The sequence below is a fragment of the Melozone crissalis genome, unplaced genomic scaffold (genome assembly GCF_028551555.1).
Source record: "Melozone crissalis strain CALT ecotype California unplaced genomic scaffold, PUWL_Pcris_2 ptg000039l_1, whole genome shotgun sequence".
NCBI classification, from domain to species: Eukaryota; Metazoa; Chordata; class Aves; order Passeriformes; family Passerellidae; genus Melozone; species Melozone crissalis.
Window position 1 is genome coordinate 5,512,128 of NW_026535817.1, and position 24,467 is coordinate 5,536,594.

At 43.9% G+C, this 24,467-nt stretch overlaps 1 protein-coding gene across 3 annotated transcripts in view; it reads right to left on the reverse strand.

Moving 5' to 3' along the window:
• Nucleotides 1-24,467, reverse strand: part of JADE1 (jade family PHD finger 1) — a 45,558-nt gene that overhangs the window by 20,125 nt on the left and 966 nt on the right. For all 3 annotated transcript variants that reach the window (XM_054283799.1, XM_054283798.1, XM_054283797.1), the window contains exons 2-3: nt 16,324-16,401; nt 2,336-2,418 (exon numbers count right to left, since the gene is read on the reverse strand). In XM_054283799.1, coding sequence (XP_054139774.1) covers nt 2,336-2,418; nt 16,324-16,375 — 135 coding nt within the window. In that variant the 5' untranslated portion in view covers nt 16,376-16,401. The remainder of the gene's footprint in view (nt 1-2,335; nt 2,419-16,323; nt 16,402-24,467) is intronic.

Below are 24,467 nucleotides of genomic sequence, written 5' to 3' on the forward strand. Positions count from 1 at the left end.
ACAGGTAGAGCTCTCAACAGACTTCTCAGTCAGTGGTGGTCAGAACCAGCATCCACAGAGCCCCACACTGCAGCTACAGCAGGAAAAACTCTGGATTTTCAGGGCAGCGCTCTTAGACTCCTTATGAGGCTGCTCAGGGGGCAAAGTGACCCATCCTCCCAGCCCCAGAGCAATGGCCATGCTGCCACCTCAGCCCCAGCCCACTGCTGTGTGTGGCTGAGGCAGAACCAGATGTGCACAGACAGCAACCCAGGCAGCCACTACCACCATCCACACACCTGAAAACCCAGGATTTTTGGGAAGTATTTTAGTCTATCTGATGGCTAATTACACTTCTGACAATGTTTTCAAGTGTGATTTGCCTTGTCACATCTCAAAACCTCTCCTCCCTCCCAACACACACATACTGTCCCACTTCTGTCTACATATGTTTCTGTTTCTACTCTGGTTTTGTCATTAAAATAGCATCAAATCATGACATTTTTCTTAACACTTGTCTTGACATGTTCAGGAAAAACTGCCAACATTAAAAAGTAAAGAAAAAGATTGCCATAGGAAGAACAGGGTGAATGCTGGTAATGAACTATAATGAGATGTTTAAAACAATTAAATTACGAGTCCTGTGAGGCTTCAATCAAGAAATGAAAAGTAAGCCACAAAGTAAATGGGCTCACAAAACAAACAAGCACAGCTGGCCAGGGGATTCTGCACTTTTAAGTGATTTGACTTAAAGCAATCAAAAGTCAAATTAAGAGAAGACTAAAAATATAAAATGGGACGCAAATCTTGCTCAATCTCCGAGCCAAAATAACTCAGGCTCTTGGATAAATTTGTCACAAAACTCCCTCAGAAGCAAAGCTAATGCAGCACCTGACAGCCAAGAAACTCCTTTCGCAGGCCAGTGGCCCCATGACACCATTCTTTCTGCTCTGGCTGCTGATGCAATCAGAGTGCCTGGAGGAAAGCAGAGCTTACACAAGTGCTGGCTCTCAGAAGCACTGAACACTTCAAAGCTAAAGGGTGAAACCCTGGCCACGCTGAAGTCAGTGGGAATTCTGCCACCGAGTTCAATGAGCCCAGGATTTCACCCTGGGAGTCCCTGAGTGTCACTTTGCTGCCAGCAGCGAGCAGGGACAGAGCAGGGGGGAGAGGCTGGGGAGCAGAGCTAAAGGGAAGCACAAGAGAAGCTCATCCAGACTGAGAAAACACAAGAGAACAGCACAAAACTGCAGAGATTCTGACAGCAAAAGGTAAGGGAGAGGGGAAAGCAGAAGCACACAAAAAACCCAACAGCAAGACTCCTAATTATCTCAGATGATTTCTTGATAGCCTTTCACAAGGTGGTTCTCAAAAGGAGGTATAAGGGGCCACTTCTAAGAGATGCATGAAAGGTAACTAAGGAAAACAAACCTATTGTTAACAAGAATAAATTCACCAGGGATCTCCACATTAGCAAAAAAAAAAGGTCTTTTAACAGCCAACCAGCAAAGGAGTTTGGAAACCACCAGTACTAGGCACAGTTCACACTGAATGGCATTCTCCTTGTGAAAACTCTTCTCTGAGACTCAGGTACACTGCCATTAGGGAGATTAATAAAGCAGTTTTTCCTCAACACCACCCACTAATGTGTAAGGAATACATGTCCTGGGCAAGTGCAATAAATGAGAAATTCCATCCCCCAGAGCTAATCCTTTCTTTGCAGCTTCTACAAAGTCTGCAGTGTAGTATTTTGCCTGAAGCCAGGAAGATTCAGCAAGAACATTTCCAAAGAAATGGATCACATTTTGTGTGTTACTAACAGCTGATCCAACCTGGAAAGTTCAAAGATTTTTATCTCCCCTGGTAGCATTTCTTCAAAGCACTAGACGAGACAGAACTGTCAGGAAGCAGATTTCTAGTTTGACAAGCACTTTAGCAAAGATCACACACACAGAGCCCCAGTACAAACTATGAAATAAATGCACCTAATGTAAATTTCCACTGTTCACAAATCAAGCTGCAAATAAACCCCGATGCCTAAAATAGCACAAGAAAGACTCTGCAGCTATGCTGAATGGGTGTCAGACTACAACAAAATTCACAGATAGAAACTGGTGCTGGCAGGAGCTGTGCCAACAGCTGAACTCTCTAATCTTCAGGGCAGGGGGGAGAGGGGAAGAAGGGATGAGGGAGGGGAAGTATGTGCCAGCCAAAATGTAGGGAGGAAAAAAATTTAAAAAATAAAAAAAAGTAAATGAGAAAAAAGGAATCCATTACCATAAAAGATGGATGGATATATTGTGTGTACAGGCACTTTGAGAGATGTAACAAAATGCAAGCTAAATTCCAGAAATACCTCAGAAGGTTTCCGGTCCTCATCTCTGGAGCACGAAGTCCTGCGACGCTGAGATCTGGAATGCTGGGACCAGGTAGACAGACCTAGGGTAGAGAAATGATAATTTGCAGGCTTCTGTGACAAACCCCCAGGAAACTCTTTCAAAAGCCACTCAATAAATCCTGAATTTCTGTGATCACTCTCCTGGGTGTGTTCTGTTTCCCATTTCCCAGCTGAGGCGTGCCTGTCCTGGCTGCACTGCACTTACCTGCCTTCCACCCAGCATTCCAAAAAAGCCACTTCAGAGCATCCTTCCCCCTGAGCATCAATAAATGACTTCCTGCAGATTAATAACTGACCAGGAGCTCTGCCAGCAGCCTGGGATGTACTCTTTGAAGCTAATGTCCTAGATAGCTACACTGGTTACCTGATTTCTGCTGCAAAATGAAGCACGCTGCCACACACACACACAGCAGAGCCCACAGAACAAGCTGTTGTTTCTTCTCCCCAGCAAATCTCCCAGTGTGGCTGCATGATTTTTGTCTGCATAATTATTCACTACATTCCAAACAAATTATACCTTTTTGCCTTGAAAGTGTTTGACAGAGTCTCTGTCAGCTTTCAGAAATATTGTAACAGGAGGGAAGGAAAAAGAGAAAGAATCTGCACTCCTTTGACAAGATAGTGCTTTGACACCAGAATGTATTATACCTGTGCAAATCAACCAATTTCAACACAGTGAGATTCACAGGTACAGCAGGTATTTTCCACACAGCAGCAATGAAAATAAAAAGCCAATAAATCTTTCTGGGTTGCAGAGATGAAGGACTTGTACTAGGTCTATCTGATAGGGAAGCTAAGTCCTATGTCATTAACTCAGAATTTGCAGATCTGGACATTAATTGTAGACAAACTGAAGCAAACTGATGCAAAAGGCTTCCCACACTGCTCATTCCTTCACTGTCTGTGCATAAACATGGTAGGAGTAAAATAGGTAAGGCTACAGTCTGCAAGAGCAGCACCACCTCACACCAGCCCACAGAAACCTCTCGAGGATCAGAAAGCACAGGATGGGATAAGTTCTCTATTAAAAATGTTAGAAAACCATTGTAGAAGTGAAGTAGCTGTTCAATATTTTCATTGGAAAGGTATGATTGAAAACATTTTGGTTTTAGTTACCTGTTTGTCTTCTCTTTTCAGTTAGTGATACATTAAGTAATCTGCCCTGATAAAACCTCTCTGGAACACAGCAATGAATAACAGACATTACACAGAATATGCATAATGGTGAAAATTGAAGCAATGTTCCCAGGAAATAGCTAAAAATCTTATCTCTCGAGGTAAGAATACAGAGAGGATGCTTTAAGCAATTATTAGTGTTTTAATATAAGAGACGGTGAAGTTATTGGCACTCTTCCTTCTTTCTATGAAGGGGAAAAAAAGAAAGAAAAATAATAACTGACTGCCATTTATTAAAAGCCAGACTTCCAAGATCATTTAACTACCAACTGTTCCCTTGAAACCTGAAGAAGAAACACAAGCAGGAGTACAAACTTCTTGTGAGAATCCTACCAGACCATCCTCAAACTCTCCTGAAGGTCAGAAGGGAATAAGTAAAATCCCTCACAAAAACTCTGAGATGTACAGCTAAAATGCATGACAAAAAATCCAGATTTATTTCCTGTAATGCAGCAATGTAAATATTAACATTTTAACACTCAGACAGAAGTGATTTCTTTAATCAACAGCCTCCCTAGAAGACACAGAGCACATACACACCCACACAGATTACGATTCAGTTCTCATGGGTTCTGATATTTTCCATTGGCAAGACATTAATATCTGGCCAACTAGCTGCCACAAGTCAGCACCTGGAAATTTCCAGTTCTTTTGTGGATCTGAGTGGTTTTGTACACTGTTGGACCTGGGAGAGAGAGCCTGCTCACGAGAGAAAGAATCAGGAACAACAAATTGTATTGGCAAGGTGTGTTTGATTCAAGTTTTGGTGAGTATTGTAAATGCAGGCAACCCCAGCGAGGGGAGAGAATGATGCATCTGACTCCATCTTATCAGAAGGCCGATTTATTACTTTATTATGCTGTGTTATATTAAATAATACTACACTAAACTATACTAAAGAATACAGAAAGGATACTTAGAGAAGGCTAAAAAGATAATGATGAAAACTCGTGACTCTTTCCAGAGTCCCAGCACAGCTTGGCCCTGATTGGCCAATGAGTGAAAATAATCCACAGCAGAATGCAGTGAAACAATCACCTGTGGGTAAACAATGTCCAAACACATTCCAGGTGAGCACAGCACAGGAGAGGCAAATGAGATAAGAATTGTTTTCCTTTTCTCTGAGGCCTCTCTTGCTGCCTTTCAGCTTCCCAGGAGAAAAACCCTGGGTGAAAGAATCATGTTCAGGGAATGTGAATGCCACGGGTGAGAGATGAGTCTGGAGGCTTTAACACAGCTGTTCCCAAGTAAGGCAAGCATCTGGCAAAATTAGTCTAGTGGCAGTGTGATGTACTTCTGGGTCTTTACCAGTGTCCTTTAATTCAGCTCTGATGACAGCTGATCATAAACTGAATTTAAAAAGAGTATGGGCAGCTTTTTCCAGGTCTCTCTCATGCCACAAAGAAGCTACAAAGGTGAGGAGTAAGACAATCCCTGCCATATCACCCATCTCCATTTCCTCACTGTGTCATCTTACACATCAGAACAAGTGTCTTAAATGCACCCTTCTGTGTCCATGTACACAAGGGTTTGGTCACTGGATTAATTAACTGTTCCACGTTTCACAAAAGGGCAACTAACTCTTATCATCAAAACTACAGGAGCTTCACTTTAAAGGATTTTTTAAGTGGTGTATGAAAGCACACTACGTAAAATTTCCATGCTTAAGAGACAAGTCAAACACAGCCAGCCTTCCTCAGCATTTATTATAATGAGGGGTTTTTTTTCCACTGAATAAGGAAAGAAAGTTTCTCAGGTAGTTCTGCAACAGCCTCTTCCTTGCACACAACACTGGTGAAACTCACAGTGGAAACACTGTTACTGAAGGGGCTTGCTGGATTTTTCTGAGCAGCGCAAACTACATAATGCTAGGAGAAAACAGTGGAAGAATTCCTCATGGGACTGAGGTTTTACTACACACTGCAGCTAGCAGATGACCTTTGGCAAGGGCTCCACGTCAATAGGGAAAACATTTACTCACTGAATAAACAAAGCCAGACTGTAAGCCTTGAATTCAGATTCAAACCAGCACCACTGCTTAGACAAGAAAGGAAGAAATTGAAAGAGCCAGCCAAATGACAGCAAAATATCCAGCCCATGAGAGTATTGAATCTAACTACTTCTGAAATCCCAAACAGAGTTTCAATTCTGCTTCCATCAAAGCTAATGGGAAAATGTGACTGTCTTCACCAGTGCCAAACCCAAGGCACTGAATTTCCCAAAGCCCTCATTAATAAGCCATCCACCCACTCTGCCTACACCAATAGAAGTGCAGGAGGAAAATTTAGGATGTTATTTGTCTATTAAGCATCCTTGCCATATTTTCAGACTAAATCCAGAAAAGGGACCTCACTGAAAGCAGCAATTCACAGCCCATTACACCTCCTTCAGTGGTTAATGATCTGATTTGTACATCTGAGTGCATGCAGAACCACCCCTGGATTATACAGAAGGCAGAATCTACTCTGGTCAAAACAAAACACAGGATTTTTTAAAAAAACAGCTCTTCTGTACTACAATTAGCACATGAACCTAGCTCAGTGATTTCAGGAAGATTCCAGACACTTCACCAAAATCATTCTCTTCCATTAAGTATCCAAAATCACTGTGTTCATCAAGTTTTAAGAGTACTAGCCCTAGTCCCAAACTGGATTAGGATCACCAAGACTAGATAAGCACCTAAAGATCAAGACAAGAGTTAAACTCTGTTATGGTAAAACAGAATTATTTTTTTTTTTCAAAAATCGTAAGGCAAGTCTGAATCACTAGGATTTGGAAGATATAAAAGTTGTGTAAGATACCATTATATACCTCATGGGAAGAATGAGTTTCTCAGCAAATGGAAAAACAGTGAGATGTTAAGAGAGCCCATGCTACCATAAGCCATGTGAGAAACAGTAAATATGAAAAATACACAAGACATCCAAAACATGCATTTCCATCATTGTTTAGACATCAGAGATAAAAGGGATCTTATTAAGAGTTACATGAATGGATGAACACAGTAGCCTACTGAGCATCATCACTCTAGGAGAGAGACCAAGATTATTTGGATTCTCTCACAGTTCAGATTCTTCCAGATAACCAAGGTGTTTGTGTGTTTTAAAAGGATTTCATCACTGAGAACAACGGGAGAGGGATCCTACTCCTATTACCTGCTCTTAGGTCTCCTTTTGCATTTATCTACTTAAAGGAAAAAAGCAAAAAGGAATCCCAAAGCATGAAAAAGGTGTCATCCTCAGCAAGGGAGGCAGAGCTCTAACACACCACTGGTGCTGCAAAGGATTTCTCAGACTCAAACAGGAATTTTTTTCTGTTCCCCAAAGCTGCTATGAACACTTCACACTGTAAATACAGTGTTCTTATAATACTGCCACGGGGTGTATGTAACACACACGCCTCCTGATAATAAAAGAAAGCAATCAAGGAGTGTGCATTCTTTTTCCCCACTTGTGAAGAACACAGGCTTCCCAAAAGGAAAAACTTAATCAATTTTAACTGCATCATTTTATTAAATGATCTGTCAAGAATATGTTTTCATCCCAAGGAAAAAAAAAAAAAAATCCAATCAAAACAGAAAATTGCTTGGAACCAATAAAACAATTCAAAGCCTCAGGGAATTCTACCCCACAACTAATACACTGCTCAGCACGAGCACAGAAGTCTCAGCTATTAGGTATCAAGCACAAGGCTGTTGTAAAGCCACCTGTGAGGCACCCAGCTGTGTCCCCGCAGAACTACCTGCGGCTGCAGCCTCTGAGCACTTCAAAGCCTCGCTTCTTTACACTTCTCCCACGGTAAATCCGCTGCTGCTCCCCTGCTCCGGCAGGCAGCACGACACGGCAAAGCAGCCCTGACACAGATCCATGTCTGCCTGTCACTCCTGCTTAGCACCAGCCCTTGCAGATGCCTGTGCTGCTCTGCAGCTCGCTCTGAGACCAACGAGGTGCTGCTGCCAACGCTGTCACAAAGATCTACAGCCCAGGGAGAAAAACAGAGGTGCTCAATCTCTGCATTTAGTGCTGGCCCACAGCTCCTTACAGCAGCATCTCTGTGCCACTTAGAAATATCTCCCTGCTTGGACTCAAATTCCAGCACAAAGCAAACAGAAGCAAACTATTCTGTGGGCAGTTTCCACTATGTTAGGCACAGAAAGAGCTGGCTGGAAAGAAGTCTTCAGAAAGCAGCATGCAAGCAAACACCACCTAAGACAGCATTTCACAAAGCCAAATTTCCTTTCTCACTTTCCTGCTGCTGGAGGGCTTGCCCATCTATCTTCCTTATCTTTATAGCACATTATAATACAATAATCTCATCCAAGATCAAAACACAAGAAGCAATAGCCTTTTATCTCTTGTCAACAGCAATGCTCCTTGAAATTCACTATCAGCTGACGACTCCCCAGTTGCAGCTGCTGAACAATGTGTGGATCCATGAGATCTCTGCAGTGCTTTACAGCACCACAGCACAAGTGCTCAGTCTCTGACACACATAATGAGCCATCCCTGCAGCTCCCTGCCACAGCACTTTAACACAAGTTACCACCTGTCATCCCTTTCCTCAGCAGCACAGGTTTGAGTTTCATCTCACAGAACACACACAGGCACACATCACTCTTATAACAGTCAGGAATTCCTTGACCTCATCTTGTTTTTCAGCACAAGACCCAAGTGCCACTCGAGCCCCAGACCAATTCCCATGGTAGCAATGTTTTACCATAAGTTTTAAATCAAGTTTACCACAGGTTATCAAAGTCAGTTTGAGCACCTCCCATTCATAAGGCTGATAACATGATGTTGTCAAGGCCTTGAAACTCCAGTGGACTTAGGTGTACTCAAATCTAGCAGTCTTGTAGAGAAAAATGAATGTGCCTCTCCAAAAATGAATCATGGCATCACAGAATGTGCTGAGCTGGAAGGGACCCACCAGGATCATGGAGTCCAACTCCTGGCCCTGCACTCCTCCCCAGGAGTCACACCATGAGCCTGAGAGCATTGTTCAAATGCTTTGTGAACTCTGCCAGGTTGGTGCTGTGACACTGCCCTGGGGAGCTGTTCCAGTGCCCAACCACCCTCTGGGTGAAGAACCTTCTCCTGATGTCCAACCTAAACCTCCCTGGCTCAATTCATGCCATTTCCTTGAGTCCTGTCCCTGCTCACGAGAGGGAAGAGGTTGGTGCCTGCCCCTCTGCTTCCCCTCACAATGATGTTGAAAGATCACAATGTCTCTCCTCAGTCTCTTCCTCTCCAAGCTGAACAGACCAAGTGATCTCAGCCACTCTTCCAGACCCTCCACCATCCTTGTAGACCTTCTCTGGATGGTTTCTCGTGGCTTAATGTCTTTATTATATTGTGGCACCCCAGAACTGCCCCCAGCACTGGAGCTGAGGCCACCCCAGTGCAGAGGGGACAATGCCCTCCCTTGCCCAGCTAGCAATGCTGTCCCTGATGTCCCCAGGACAGGGTTGCTCTCCAGGCTGCCAGGGCCCTGCTGACTCACATTCAACTTTCCATCAACAGGATCCCCAGGGCCCTTTTTGTGGCACTGCTTTCCAGTCCCTCATTCCCCAGTCTGTCTGTACATCCAGGGTTGCCTCACCCCAGGTGCAGAATCCTGCACTTGTCCTTATTGCCCTTCATTTGGTTGGTGATTGCTCATCTCTCTTATCTGCTGAGCTCTTGCAGGGCCTCTTTGCCCTCAGGGGAGCTGACAGCGCCTCCCAATGAAGTGTCCTTGGCACAGTTGCTCAGCATTCCTTTCAGCTCCCTGTCCAGGCCATTTAGGAAGATGTTGAAGAGCACAGGGCGAGGAGGGAGCCCTGCAGAGCCTGGACACCAGCTGATGTCACCCCACTCCCTATAATCCTTTGTGCCTGACCCATGAGCCAGTGACTCACCCATCACATGACAAGGTTATCCAGCTGTGTGTTGGACATCTAGTCCAGAAGGATCTTATGAGACACAGTGGGCAAAGCTTTGCTCAACTCCAAAAAGATTGCATCTACTGGCTTTCCTAGATCAACCAAGCAGGTCACTCTGTTGTAGAAGGATTCAACAAGCAGGACTTTCCCCTCACAAAGCTGTGCTGGCTGGTTGCATTATCCTACAGCTGTTTTTCAACACCTCCCCAGATAATCTTTTCCATGACTTTACCAGATTAAATTGATTTTTTCCATGATTACTGAAGTGACACTGACAGAGCTGTAGTTTCGGGGTTCTTCCTTCTCATACTTCTTGAAAATTGTGATGACGTTTAACAGCTTCCATTCAGCTGGGATGTCTCAGGATTCCTGAAACCGTTCAAAAATCATCAAGAAATGTTTTTCAGTGACATCAGCTAGCTCCTTGAGGATGCTGTGATGAATCCCATCAGGCCCTATGGATTTGTAGGGATCCAGCTGCAGCAACAGATCCTGCACAAGTTCAGGGTCAGCTGGGAGTTGATGATTCTCACCATGATGATCCTCCAGCTCAGGGCACTGAGACCCCCTTGGTCCATCATCAGCATTGAGGACAGGGGCAAAGAATGCATTAAACACCTCTTGCCTTTTCCATGTCCCTGTCCCTGTTTGTGGGGTGACCATCCTCACCCTGTAACAGGCTGATGCTATTTCAATACTGCCTTTTGCCATTAATGTATTTAACAAAACTCTTTATTGTTCCCTACATTTCTGGCCACCTTCAACTCCACATGAGCTTTGGCCACATGAATTTCTCCCTACAGTGGCAAGCAGCATCTCTGTGCTCTTCTCATGTCACCTGGCCTCGTTGTACTCAGAACGCACCTCCCTTTTTTGGCTTACATCCAAGAGGACATCCCTGCTCAGCCCAGCCTTCTGCCTTACCTGCTTGACTTGCAACATTTAGGAATTGCCTGCTCCTGTGCCCTTAGGAGGTGGTGTTTAAAAACTGACAAGCATTGATGGACCCCAGCACCAGCAAAAACATTTTCCCAGGGGACTTTATTTACTAATTCCTTGAAAAGCTTTGTGGCCTGCTGTCCCGCTGTCCAGAGCTGCTGTTTTCTTGGCACTTTTCCTCCTGTCAAATGATGGTGATCATTATGGGAAGTCCCTTCCTCAGATGTGATACCCTATCAGGCAAGATAAGCCTTTCAACTATTCCTCCAGATTGTTCCAGCAACTTGAGTACAAGCCACTCTGCCCCACTCTGAGATTAATCTCCCAGTAAGATGCTGGTTCTTACCATCTGCCATCACTCACCAACCCTTTTTCAAAGGTACACAGTGACCACTCCTCTTGCTGCTTTGCCCAAATTCTGAGCACTGTGACTACATTACATTCTGTTGTTCAGTCACCATCCCTCACCTCCTGGCAGGTTCAGATGAAAAACAAAAAATCCTTCCGTCCTGCACAAAGCTCTGCACATGCAATCACCACATTTCAGGCCAGCAGCAGCTGCAATTCCACAGTAAATGACATACACCCCCAAGGTTATGTACTCAGTAACCTTTGTGAAGGCACCCTGGGATCCATCTCAAACACTACAGGAACCCACTGGGATTCAAAGCCCTTTCTAAATCTAAGATCCTCCTCATTCAGTCAGTGCAATGGATATTGGTAAAATTCGTTTAACTTTAAAATAACATTTGTTTAGCAATGATACAATAAGGGTCTGCCTAAATTACAGAACTCTATTCCATAATCCACAGGTATTAAATCTTTCATTTCTCAGAACTCATGTGAAACTCTGTAAATCTTGGAAGTATTTTTCATTTGCAAGCGTCTTCAGTTCTCCTCTTGGACACTCTGCATGTAGGAGTGTGATAAATTGATAACCCCTACACGAATTAATGAAAAAGCAAGCAAAGTCTGAATAAAATCATGCTTTGAATTCCTTGCTCATGGAAAACAGCACATAAACTCTCTTGGACACCAAGGAGTGCCTGGATTTCACACAATATCCCTTATACAAATGCCCATGAGTTTCAGACCTTTCTCAAAAACAAGCTGTCCACATGTCAAACCAATTTATGCAAAAAAGGAATGCCTTGAAGCTATAAATGGGAACTCCTCCACTGCACAACTTGATCTCACCAGGAAACAGCATATGGAATATTCAGCACAAACCACCTTTGCAGATTTACAGACCAATGAGACCAAAAAGCTAGGTGTCAAACACTGAGCAGGAAAGCTGAAACAGCTTCACTATCTAACATTTAATTAAGAGTGAGACCCCAAACCATAAAGAGAAGGTTTAGCAACAGAGCAGCAAGCTGAAATGCAGTGTAACAAAATTTGCTTAAAAACTATCAAAGCCAGCCACCAGAAATCAGGAGTGTCATGGATTTGAGGCGAACATTACTGATTTCCTTTCTGCAGGCTTTGAAGAATGCAGCATGTACATCACAAGGCTTTTATGAAGGGCCTGGCTAATATGAATGCCCATTATAGCTGCTCTACTACACTATCTGGAAGGCCACAGGAACAAACAAGCTCTGCCAGGTGAGCAAAGAAGAAAAGCTTTCAGGAGCAAAAACTCTTAGGCACTTCCCCAAGCCTCCTCTCTCAACACCATTCCTCTGTATTTAGACAAAAGTTCAACATCCAGAGCAATGCCTGCAGTCATTTTTCATTCAATTATATTTCACGGGTAAGATGTTCAAAAGTGACCTCTAATTTCAGAAAATGAAATCCCTGAGAACATGCTCAGATATCCAGGGACTCACTTCAGAACTGCCAGGCAAAACTGGCACTGACACCTCCTGCCCAGTGCTTCAAATATGCTATTTTGGCTTTGTGTTGAAATGAGGATTTAGAATTCTGATTCTAAGGGAACACAGCTTAACAAGTTCTAGTAGTTAGGTTGAAGTACATGAATTAAATACTTTTGGGAGCTTGGCTTTAGGAAAATAATCAAGTCTGAGGGCAAAGAAGTGATGAGGAAAGCAAGGGTGCTGAGTTTAGGCTGCAGGTCTTTAAAATTCTGCAAAAAACCACAAAAACACCCACACTAAAATATCTTACGTGAGTCAGTAAATACATGTACATACTCCAGGACTGCAGCCATGCTGTTAAGCTTTCTTCTCTGCTCTATTTTGCCCCTAAATGAAAGCCATTCTCCCTTCTTTCATCTCACAAGATGAGAGCACCTTTTTCTCCCTCTGAAGAACTACTGTATCTCCAGAATAATTTATTTTTAGCACTTGGGTATGAGCTTTGTTTCCTTGTGACTACCAAGGAAACTGATTCAGTTCAGTGATCTAATGAAAAACAACTTCCTTTTTTTTCAATAAATTCCATTATTAGTGGCATCATTACTATTACATTCCAAATATTCAGGATCCCGAGCTCAAGAGAATAAAATGTAGATTTCAAAATATTTTCCAGGCTGCACAAGCCTACTCCAAAAAATCACCATCATTCAGGTTAGTCCAACCACATTTCCTCAGTGACCCTCATGATGAATTTGAGATGCCTGATCACAGCCTAGTAAAGCATGGCATGCAGAAATCAGCTGCACAACTGCAGCAGCTGGAGGCACAATCCTCATTTAGGATGAGGGAGAGCAAGGCTGAGCCCTAAGCTCAAAAACCATGAAGCAACAAGTCCACTGGAGGGTCAGGAAACACCACTGACTGAAAGGGAAGCATGTGTTTGCCAGCAGGATTCCAACCAGGAATTGATTAAAATTGCAACTTTTCAATTAGATGATGTCTGTTTGAAACACCCAGATTAGTCAAATGTAATTGTTGTCCCAGAATAGTCAAATTTAATTGTTGTCAGTCTCTGGAAACTGTGAGAAGGAAAAACACCCAGTGAAAAACTCGGAACCTTCAATACAGACCACAAAAAAATCAGTAGAAATTGTTATATTGTTTGAGGGGGGAAAAAACTTGAAGCCTTCAATACATACCACAAAAAAATCAAGAGAAATTTTCATATTTTTGGGGGGAGAAACTTGCTTCCCCTTCTAAGACTACTGCAAGTACAGTGGATCAGAGATACTACTGGCAAAGTAAGAATACAGAAACAAACATAGTGAAGAGTAATCAGTAATTCTACCAAAGGCAAGAGAGATCCTGTGAAGGTGAAACCTGTAAGGGGACACCCTTGACATTCAAATCGAGTTGCAAGGAACCAGTGGTATCTCCTGTAACAGGAAAAGAGGAAAGGACCTAAGCTAAGTCAGTCATTCTTTTCAGGGAAGTCTGAATGACAAAAAGCCTTGGAAGTGCTGACCCCACATTAAACACTCCTTCTGAACATGTATATAGAAATAGAATGAGTATGCAGGAACCTATACCTTAATTCACCCAGTAACAAGAGGCAAAAAAAAAAAACCCCAAAAAAAACCCCATAATCAACATAATCAAGGAAAGAACAAGTGTAATGCAAAGGAAATGGTATATATTCAAATAATATTTGAAAAAACTTTTAAAATCTCACTACCTTTGCCATGCAAATTCATTCAGTGAAATTATCTGCAATAACCAGGCTTTAAAATAGACACATCATAAAAGGGCAAGAGGTTTCCTTTTCTTTTTCAAACTCATTTTCTTATATCATGATCTATGGAACAGATATTGTGGAAAATATAATTCACTAAGTTGATAGCTCTATTCCAAACAGTCATACATCAAATGACACTACAAACAAGCACTGTAATCAGCAACAGGTCAGTCAATGGTATCTATTTCAGAACTTCAATTCCAAGATTAACTGCTTCATATTTTATTTGGTAAAAGCTGTTACACAAGGCACATGGAGAGATCAAAGGCTTAAAGAAAATAGCTAAGAGAGTGAAAATAAAGATTAATAATATGAAACACTATTTTATAAAGCTGCTAAGGAATGAAAAAAGGGTGAAGCTAAATTTTAATGGAAGACATCATGTGCGCTGCTACTTTACCTTACAAATAAAAACACAGCTTTGCTTCTGGGAAGTACACATCACCTTCAAGGAAGTACACAGATTTCAATTTTAATAACCTCAACTAAACTTCTAACCAATAAAAACATGTCTGATTGGTTTGGGGTTTCTTCTTCCAAAATCCCCCAGCTGCAGGTAGCTCTCCAAAACCAAGCCCAATTCCTCACCTCTAACAGATTTTGCTCAATCCTTATTTGGATGAACTCCTAACCAACCTGCTAGTTCGTACCTTCTCTAATCTCTTCACCTTTACTACTTGATTTCAGCACCAGTTTGCCCAGGGTTGTTTAGAGAGGCAGCTTTGGCCATACCTGAGCAGAGGCAGCTCAGACACACCTATGAAATGCATGCAGGTGAAGAACATGGAGCCACAGTGTACCACAGGGGTAAATTCTCAGAGTGAAGCATTCAAAAGCACCTAGGAAACCACCCCAATCATTTTCAGACTGAAATTTTAGAAAAAAAAAAAAAGCCCCAGGCTTAAAGATGTGCATCCAGATAGGTCAAATGAAACCCACAAAAACCTCCCTGACAACTGGCTAGGCTGCAGCATTGCCAAGTGCAATCTACTTGCTCATTTGGGCAAATAAGACACCTTGGCACATTCCCCAAAATGGTATTTTGTCCCCTTCCCCCCCACCCCTTGTTTTTTCTGCTTAAATGAAAGATTATCAGTCCCTGGAATCCAAACACAAGACAGAGAGAGATATCACAGTGTGTGCTAATTAAAGCAGTACAGGAACAGTTAAAAACCATAAATAAAAAAAATAAAAACCGTTCCTGTATCCAAACTAGTGATTTGCTGAATTCTAATTTTTGTAAACAACTCCTCAAAGAAAATCTTCAAATGCAGTGATGAACAACTTTTATGCTCTGTTATTGTTTTCTACTTAAGCTTGAAGCACTATACTTGCCCAGTGTGTAAGAGGGTGTGAGAAGACTGAAGCAAATTTAAAATCCTTATACAAACTTCCATGGACAACGTCAGCAGATGTCTCCATGCTCACTCTGTTCTTATAATGATTAAATTATGCTGCTTGCCAAGGTTTCCAAGATGACCACTGACTTCTTGTGGGACATGAATTTGTAGAGAATTTTTCAAGTTTGACAGAAGGTTTATATTGTACGTATTTGTACGGCAGTGTGTGCTAGTTACAGCAGTACAGGAACAATTAAAAACCATAAATATGCTCTGTATCCAAATTAGTGACTTGCTGAATTCAAACTCTTGTAAGCAATTCCTCAAAGAAAATAATCAAATGCAGAGAGGAGCAACTTTTAGGGTAATTCTTTTCAGCTTAAGTTTAAGCACTATACTTGCCCACTGTGTGAGAAGACTGAAGCAAATTTAAAATCCTTATGCAAACTTCCATGGGCAGATGTCTCCATGCTCACTCTGTCCTTATAATGATAATTTATGCTGCTTGCCAAGATTTCCAAGATGACCACTGACTTCTTGTGGGACATGAATTTGTAGAGAATTTTTCAAGTTTGACAGAAGGTTTATATCACATAGCAAATGACAATATAAACAAGCACTGTAAGAAGTAACAGGTCAGTCAATTGTATCTATTTCAGAACTTCAATTCCAAGATTAACTACTTCATATTTTAATTGGTAAAAGCTCTTCTTTTATTTTATTCTTTAAAGCTACATGTTCTAGTTTAGCTCTTGTTTTATCTCATTCACTAAGATGTCAGTTCAATGGGGGATCCTGGATCTCCAGTCCGCCTGTGCTCACAATGACCGAGATCATTACAACACCCATTGCTCCCAGCCCAACCAACATGCAGAATGCCTCTGGCACATGGAGCACTGCGTTAGGACACGTTTTTCCAGCTCGTAACCTCCTGCACTCTCCACCAAAGGAGCACTTACTGCCATTGTCGTCAGAGTCCTCACTGCTGCTAGGAAGCCGATGTCGTTTCATGATCTCCCCGGGAAACAGCAGGCAGCCTGGGAAGCAATGAGACAGCACTTAACCCCAGGTAATGACACACACTCAGCAGCTTGCGCTTCTGATGGCATGCGAGCATTTACAGCACACAAAGGAAAACAAACAACTCCAGCAGCAGCTGAAAGATGAACAGGGAACCTCTCAAGGGTGCTTAATTAGGCTGTTATCCTAGGAGCAGGTGAACAGCACTGGAGAGTGGCAGTGACAGTCCCACCCATGCTTTCCCCCCACCAAAAAGCTGAATTTTGTCCTGAGAGGCGTTAAAATCACTAAATATCCGCAGCCAATGTGCTTAACTTCCCCAGCCTATTCTGCCACTACATTCGCAATACAGTAACGTTTTTCCTGCTTGTGTCAATATTTACTTTGGCTAATATATTTTTGGAGCAATTTTGTTCCTGTTTAAAGTGCCAGATTTACGAAATCGGAGATTAAAGTCATCCACTTACACATAAAAAACAAAACATCAGCAGTAGCAAGCCCAGTTTTCCCAGATTAACTAAACATGCATCATCTATGCCCTGGAAAGCACCACCCTCTAAGATGAGAGGGTTACTTCCTCCTGCAGGGACATTTCAGCACCATGCCTAACACTAACTGTTCTTTGGGAGTAAGATTATTCAGATCATTACTCAGAGGCTCCTCCAAATTGCCAGATTTCTACCAATACCAAATTCATGAGCACGTGGGGCTGTGATAAAAAGGCCAAAAGTTCCAAATCTTTCTAAGTGGTGTCCTCATGGCACTGACATTTTCATGTGGATTCCCTGTGGAATGAAGCCAAATTCAGTAAAAACAAGGAAGCTGTAAATAGCTAGTCAGTATTTACATGTAAAAAGCTATTAAAAAGTGCAAGTTGGAGAGCAGGCAAAGACATGACAAGACAAGTCCAGAAAGGCATATCCACCATAAGTTAAACTGACAAGGACTCTAGATGCACATCAAAACCCCTGAGTCTTTGCTTATCACGTATCAATCATGGTATCAGCAAGGTCTGGGCACTCTGCTGGCAGCAAATCCCTCATACCCACCTCTGCACACAGATTTGGAGATCAGATGCCAAAATATTCCTTTGCTTCTAGCTAAGTGCAGAAAATCTAACCTTATTTCCACGTGAGCTCAGACTTTCTCAAACCCTCTCAACAAAACTCCTTGCAGTGGTCCTTCAGTGTAAGAATTAACTGCTCCAACTTTGTTCACTGGGGGCACAGCTCCATTTTTGTAAGAAATTCAGTAATGCCTTCAACTTTTCTAAGACTGATACCCAAAATAAGACAACCCAAAAAACCTAAAAAAGTCTGACACTATGTACAATAAGGCACAAAAATATCTGCTTGCAGAGAACTTAATACAGTTCTAAGAGCATGAGCATTGCAGGATTGCCTCCTATTTCATATTACACCTGTAAACAGAGTTGGGGGGAAGCCTCCGTCCCACAGACTGACTTTTCAGAGTGGGATTTAATACACCTGTCACTGAAACATCTAACAGTTTTGAACTGCAAAGTTTGCTCACTAAAAAGAAGCTGAATGGTTCACATCACCAAGACCTTTTGTCACCACTTCATAAAGCAAAAGTTCACATACAGTGTCTGATGCCAGAGAATACAGAATCATCAGCGGCAGCCTCTTACAGGGCTAGAAGAATTCTCTCCAAAAATTGCTTTGAAGCAGGCCAAAACTTTGTGTGTATGATGGGAGATGGAAATGCTGCCAGTGGATAAATACCCACACCAGCCAGGACCATCAAAAGCCACTGAATACAGATCTGGTATAAGTTTAAGAGATCCAGAGCCAAATTCCTATACAGTCACTTAGAAAGACAGCCTGTTTTGGATCTGAATAGGGGCTTTCTAAGACAGAGCTGAAAAATCAATTAGTTCTTACAAGGCCAAAACTAGAGGGATGAATATCTATCTGTAAGGTACTTGTTCTATTAGTTCACATATTAATAACTGCAATGTAAAAGAAGATATTCACTTAGCAAAAATCTCCCATAAACAAAGTAAAGGAAACTTGGAAGAAAATTCAGGAAATTTGTTCTGTCTCAAAAGTGTAATTTGTATATTTCTGGTTCATTTCTTGGTTTATTTCCCACATGGACTGAAAAGCACAATACACTGATAAGCAAAACAACAGAGTTTATGTACACTAAGACACACCAGTGAACTTGCAACAAACAAGAAAATCTGGAGTTCTGCTCCTTCACATCTTTCTGGACAAGTGTACTTTGAGTTGATCTTCTCCTAACATACTTTCTGCAAATTCAAAAAAAAAAATAAAGAATAAGATGGAACCTTCTTCTTCCTACCACGTGTCTTTAAAAAACCCAACATCTCCTTTTTGGTTGCTGTTTAAAGGAAAGAGTGGTAATCACACCTCCCACAGTTTAAGCACTCTCCAGAGCTTTTCAGGAAATAATCCAGAGCAGAAGCCACTTTCCTGAGCACAGAGTATTTAGATAAGGCAGCTAATTTGCTTGTCCACTCTAGTCAGGCATCTGAAGTTGGCCACACTGAAAAGCCTGTGTTCTCAATTGTAACATTAAAAGAAATATCCCATTTGCTGAAACTCCTGGGAGATTGTTTTATAGATCTGTGTGGGAAAAAAAAAATTAAACTTAGAGATCTCATTTTCCCATCTTTGAGCCTAACCTGAGTTTACAGGGAGCTAAATCACAGATGAGAAAATAGCATTCGGCTTCTTGGAGCAAGACTCAAACCTTGTAAGATTAACCCCCTGGAACTTTAGTCATTAGAAGAACAGCTTTTTTTCAACCTCTAAAATAATTTTAAACTGCTGCCACCAGATGTTCATATCTAACACATGTTCTAGAGGTAACACTGGAACAGCTAACAAGACTTACAACCATGCAGACTGAAATGCTCCTGGTTTCTGTCAGGTGGTGATGACTCAAAGTCACACAAGAAATATGTTAAAAAGTGCACATTAAAAACAAACATGGCTTATGGATAGTGAGCTAGATGCAGACTGATACTTCAAGTTTTTGCCCTGTTCCAATAGGCAGACACTACGATCACTATGCCTGTAAGCAAAGAGAATTCCCATAAGCATAAAAGCAGCAAAACTTTAGAGGCCAGCTTTAATAGCAGGAGTAAAAGCTAAACACCCCAGCCTGCAACACTTGCAGGGCAGGAGGAGACACCCAGATGACTGAGCTCCATTCCTAAGTGCCTGCAATCACATAATTGCTCTCCAGCCCTGAAGTTCCCACAAAAATCCACTGCAGCCACCCAGGCCACAGAACAAGCTCCCAAACCCCTTCTCAGAATGAATGAAGGAATGAATGTGACTTTCTCTGAAGAAAGGACACAGTCAGCCAAGCAGTGCTTGTGGGTGAACGCAGGATCTTCCATCAAACATTTCTGGTTTTCCCAAATTCTTATACCAGCCCAAAAGGGTGCTTGCCCAACACACTGTTCGCCTAAAGGGAAAGCCCAGCACTCCAAAAGCTGCTGCAGTCCAACAACCCTAAGCTGACAAAGGCTGCCCCACCAAGCCACACTCTGTCACTTTCCAGTGACTCCTGTGAATTCCTAATAACTCAGCAACTTTATATATAAACTTTCAGTTTCATTTCCTCGAAAGAGGACTGTTTCTTTTTGTTGAAAGCATCCTTTCAGAAATCAGTCAGACCAAAACACAGCACGCTGATGATGTTTTCCCTGATACACCAGTGTAACATCCGCCAATTTATTGGGGAGGAACCAAACTGGGCTCAGGCTAATGCCAGCTTTCAGCCAAACACAGCTTTTGAGAAACAGCCACGACTCTGCTGGCAATGTTACTCCAATTCCACAGGCAGCAAAGCATCCAAGAGCACTTCATGCAGTCACACCAGCATGATAAATGCACCAATGGGACACAGACCATGCCTTTTTAGCCCCCAGTCACCCTCAGAGGAGCTGGCCACACCAGGGCAGCAATGGTGAGGCCAAGCACAGCTTAGAGCACGCCCTACTGAGCTGCTCCAGAGGCTGGAGGTGCTGCTCTGTTTCACAGAAACACATCACCAGTTGCTTTTCCACTCTTTTTAATCGTGCTTGCCCTGGAAGTTAAGCTCTGGGTTTTGCTCAATGATTAGATACAAACTTTAAACATAAGAATGTAACTCTGGACTTCCATGGTGCCATTGCTCAAATTGGTTTTGAAGGCAAAATTACACCACCTGAAACTGACTTCTGTATTTTGGAGAGCGTGGGAAGCCTTTTTCAAAACACTTGTAAATGCTGTGCAAATGAAATGACTGGACAATAATCCAATATAATCAATATCAGGCCACACAAGAGCATTTGAATTTACATATTCTTGTGGAGCTGAGCAACAAACATCTCAATCTATACAAATAACTAGATGCAGGTAGGCATGCAGACTTTGCTGTCCACTTCCCAGTATTTGATGACAGATGCAGTGCAATGGGTTAGACTCAGCAACCTAACACAGCACAGCAAATTCACTATTTTTAGCAGTGTGATTACCATGCTACTCCATCCTTACCTCTCCAAGAGATAAATTACCAAAAAACCCTAAGACCCCACTCGACATTGATGTCAAGACTTCCTTTTTCCTCCCACACTGGAGTCACAGGAGTTGCACTGATCAGAGTGTAAAAAATGCAAAGAGCAGAACTCCAGAAACCACCCCAAGAAACTGGGACAACAGTGTGCACACACACATCCATGTGCACACTTAATAACCCCACACAGATCTTCACTCAGTTTGACCTCAAGTAGAGAGGCAATCAAAGAGAAAGATGTAAAGTGTGTCAGTCCTTGTTATGCAAATAGCTAAACAGAACCAGATTGCAAAAAAAAATTATACATGGGAAAATCTACATCCTCAGGTCAAAGGTTTTCCACAGCACAATTCTTAGTGAAGTATTTTCAAGGGCTGCATAAACCCCTGGGTAAAAGAGTGTATAATTCAAACCCTGACAGACAATTAACTGTAACCATGTTAACGGGTGTCACTGTAACAAACTGCACTGAACAGCTGCACAGACAGAATGGGAAGAAAGCAGAGTTATGACAGATGTACACCCTGAAGACAAACTGAAAAACTGCCTTTTCCTCAAAGTAACCCACTAACTGCAATGAAATGAAGACCTAATTATCTCTAGTACACAAGAAATTGCTCCAGAACACCTATTGTACAAATGGAAGTGAAGTGTGACACAGCTTAATAAAATGGGTAGAAGATGCAGACATTTGGCTTCTATTATTGGGCTCTTTTTAAATAGCTTATTTATAACACCACCCCTTGTTCACGGACACCTGACATCACAAGAAGCTTTTTGGCTTCTACCCTAGACCGAAAACAAAAAAAAAAAAAAAAAGAAAAAAAGGAAGCACATCAGAAATAAGCTGTATCACTAATATCCAGCTAAAACTTTTAAATTTCATTATGCAGCACCGTCCACAGTGCAAAGAGTCACAGACCTTAAATCTGGAGGATGAAAATCTTCCAAGTCTCACGAAACAAAGAAGTACTTGGCAAACAAGGCCAACAGTGTTCTCCACAGGGAATATTTCTACTAAATTCAGCACACCTATTCAAAATTTATCAATACACGAAAAAAGCACAATTTGGCCATATCAACCAACACTTCTCAGGAATCCACATGCTCATTTACGCACCTGTGCAAGCCAGCTCATAATGTCAACTTCCTACCTGAGCAGTGCCAGCAAATTATTCCCAAAGTGTGGGGGAGTGAGAGAACCTGACCATCCAAAATCTTGAGCAATGCATAAACTGGGTTCCAAGAATTAATGCAACCCAACCTGCAGCCACTGCAGTTCATCTCTTCCACCTTGGTCATCTCCAGCTGAAAACAGGAGCATGAAGCAGCAGTACTAAACACATGGAGAAATCATTTGAGGAAACACTGGAAGTTTGGTTTTTTTTTACTAGTTCTGTGAATTGGGAATGAAACCAGAGAAGCTGGAAGGGAAAACTGCAGCTGTGAGAGGAAAGGGGAGTTTATTATTATTATTTTATTTTAAACATATGTATTAGACATAGCTCAAAAGCAGGGAGCAAGTGGTATCTGAAGCCAGAGGGAAAATCCTGCCACTAAAACATACAATCCTTGCTGTTTCAACAATATCCCACTGAGTGTGAGAAACCTCTAGAAATAGAATCATAACAAGCACATTTTGGCATAACTTTAATGAAGGTTTTAGGTTTGCAAGTGTGGGCAGCTTCTGACTTAGTCAAAAGACAGCACCTGCTTAAAAAGGAAATTATTCCAAATAACAGCTAAATGTTTCTCAGAAAAATTGGGCTGGCATAAAAGCATCTTCAGCCTTTGACATTACAACGTCAACTAAGAAGCGTTGCTAAATCCTGCTGGAATTTCGGCCTGTTTCACTGGCAAGGGGTGAGGGGCTGACAGATCTCAGGATGCCCCGGCTCTCACCTGCCGGTGAGCCTAATAAACTTTCTCAGAAGGAGCCGATGAGCCGGAGAGGGCCGGCAGGAGAAGCTGGCCGGCGGCAGGCGCGGGCTCGGAGCCGCTTCCCGCAGGCTGACAGCGGCCGAGCCTTCGGGACTCACTTCCAAAGCCCCGCTCACGCCGCTCCCCGCCTGCTGCCCGGCCGGGTGCCGCTCAGGGCGGCTCTCCTCATCCTCATCCTCCTCCTCCTCCCGCAGCGATCCCATCTCGGCTCCGCGCCCGCCACCCCGGAGCCAGCGGGGCACGGGAGGCCGAGGTCACGGAGCAGCCCTCCCGGCAGGGCTACACCTCCCCCGCGGGGGTGGCACCTTCCCGGCCAGCTGCCACGGGAAGCAGCCCGGCTCGCCCCCTCCTTCTCCTGCCTGCCGGCAGCCGCTCCTCCCCGCCGCCGGCCGCACCAATCCGCTCGGCCACGGCTGCAAATCAAACTTGGTGCCCCCGGCTCCGCCGCCGCTGGCTCCGAGCGCTGCCACTGCCCAAAACGGCCGCGGCACCTTCCCCGCCCGCCTCCCCACGGGGGCGGACGGGACGGCGGATGGAGCGGCGGCTCGGAGACGAGCTCATTTTCTCTGTCCGTCTCTCCTCCCACTCCCAGACAGTTCTGGAAACTGTGTTATCACCTCTTGTCACAGGAAACCAACCAGCAGGCGGTGCAAACAAACAAACACCCTTTGCCTCCACCCTTCCCAAAATCATCCTATCGGGAACGAACGGGCGGGCGCGAACGGGAAGGGAAAAGCAAATAATAAAAAAAAATAATTCTGCAAATAAAACCGAAACAACAAAACACCCCCCTTCACCCTCCCCCCCCCAAAATAAAAAAAATCAACCCGAACACCACCAAAATTCTCCTGGGAGCTGGCGACTACGCGAGCCCAGGGGCGGGCAGGGTGGCTTTGTCTAAGAGGAACAAGTGGAACGATGGCTGGAGCCGCACTCACCTCCCCGGGGAGAGCGGCCCGTTACACAGCAATGCCGCAGCCCCGCTCCGTCCCGCTCGCCGGGCACCGGGGCAAGAGCCGCACCGCCGAGCTGCCCCGACCGCCGCCCGAGCAACTTGGGGCGTCCGCCGCCGCTCCCCGCGCTCCCCCCGCGATGTTACGGTCGCGCCCCGACACCGCCGGCCGCCTTTCCGTTCCCTCGCCCACAAACTCCGGCCCGGCCACGCGGGTTCGCCCCTCGGCCTGCGCCGGGAGGCAGCGCCGGGAGGGGCCGGGCCCCCCCGCGTCCTGCCCAAGTTCTGTGCGCGCCCCCCGCGCCGCTCCCGCCGCAGCCCCCGCGGCCGGGGGCGCCGTGCACCTGCCGGCCGCTGCCCCGATGCCGCCCCGCGCATTTCCCCGCCTTTTCCCACTCTCAAACACGTGCACTTCGGGGCTCGGGCAAGTCGCTCTGCAGCGGGAGACACCGCGCACCCGTCTGGGGGGACGGGGCCAGCTCTGACAGCCCGGCGCTCCGCGCCTCCAGCGCCCATCGAGCGGGAGGCACACCGGCTGCGGCTCCGAAAGGCAACTTCTGTTTAATTTCACCGATGAGCAATTTTTATGCTTTCCAAGCATTTTCCCCCCCCACAATCCAAATCCAACTACGACTG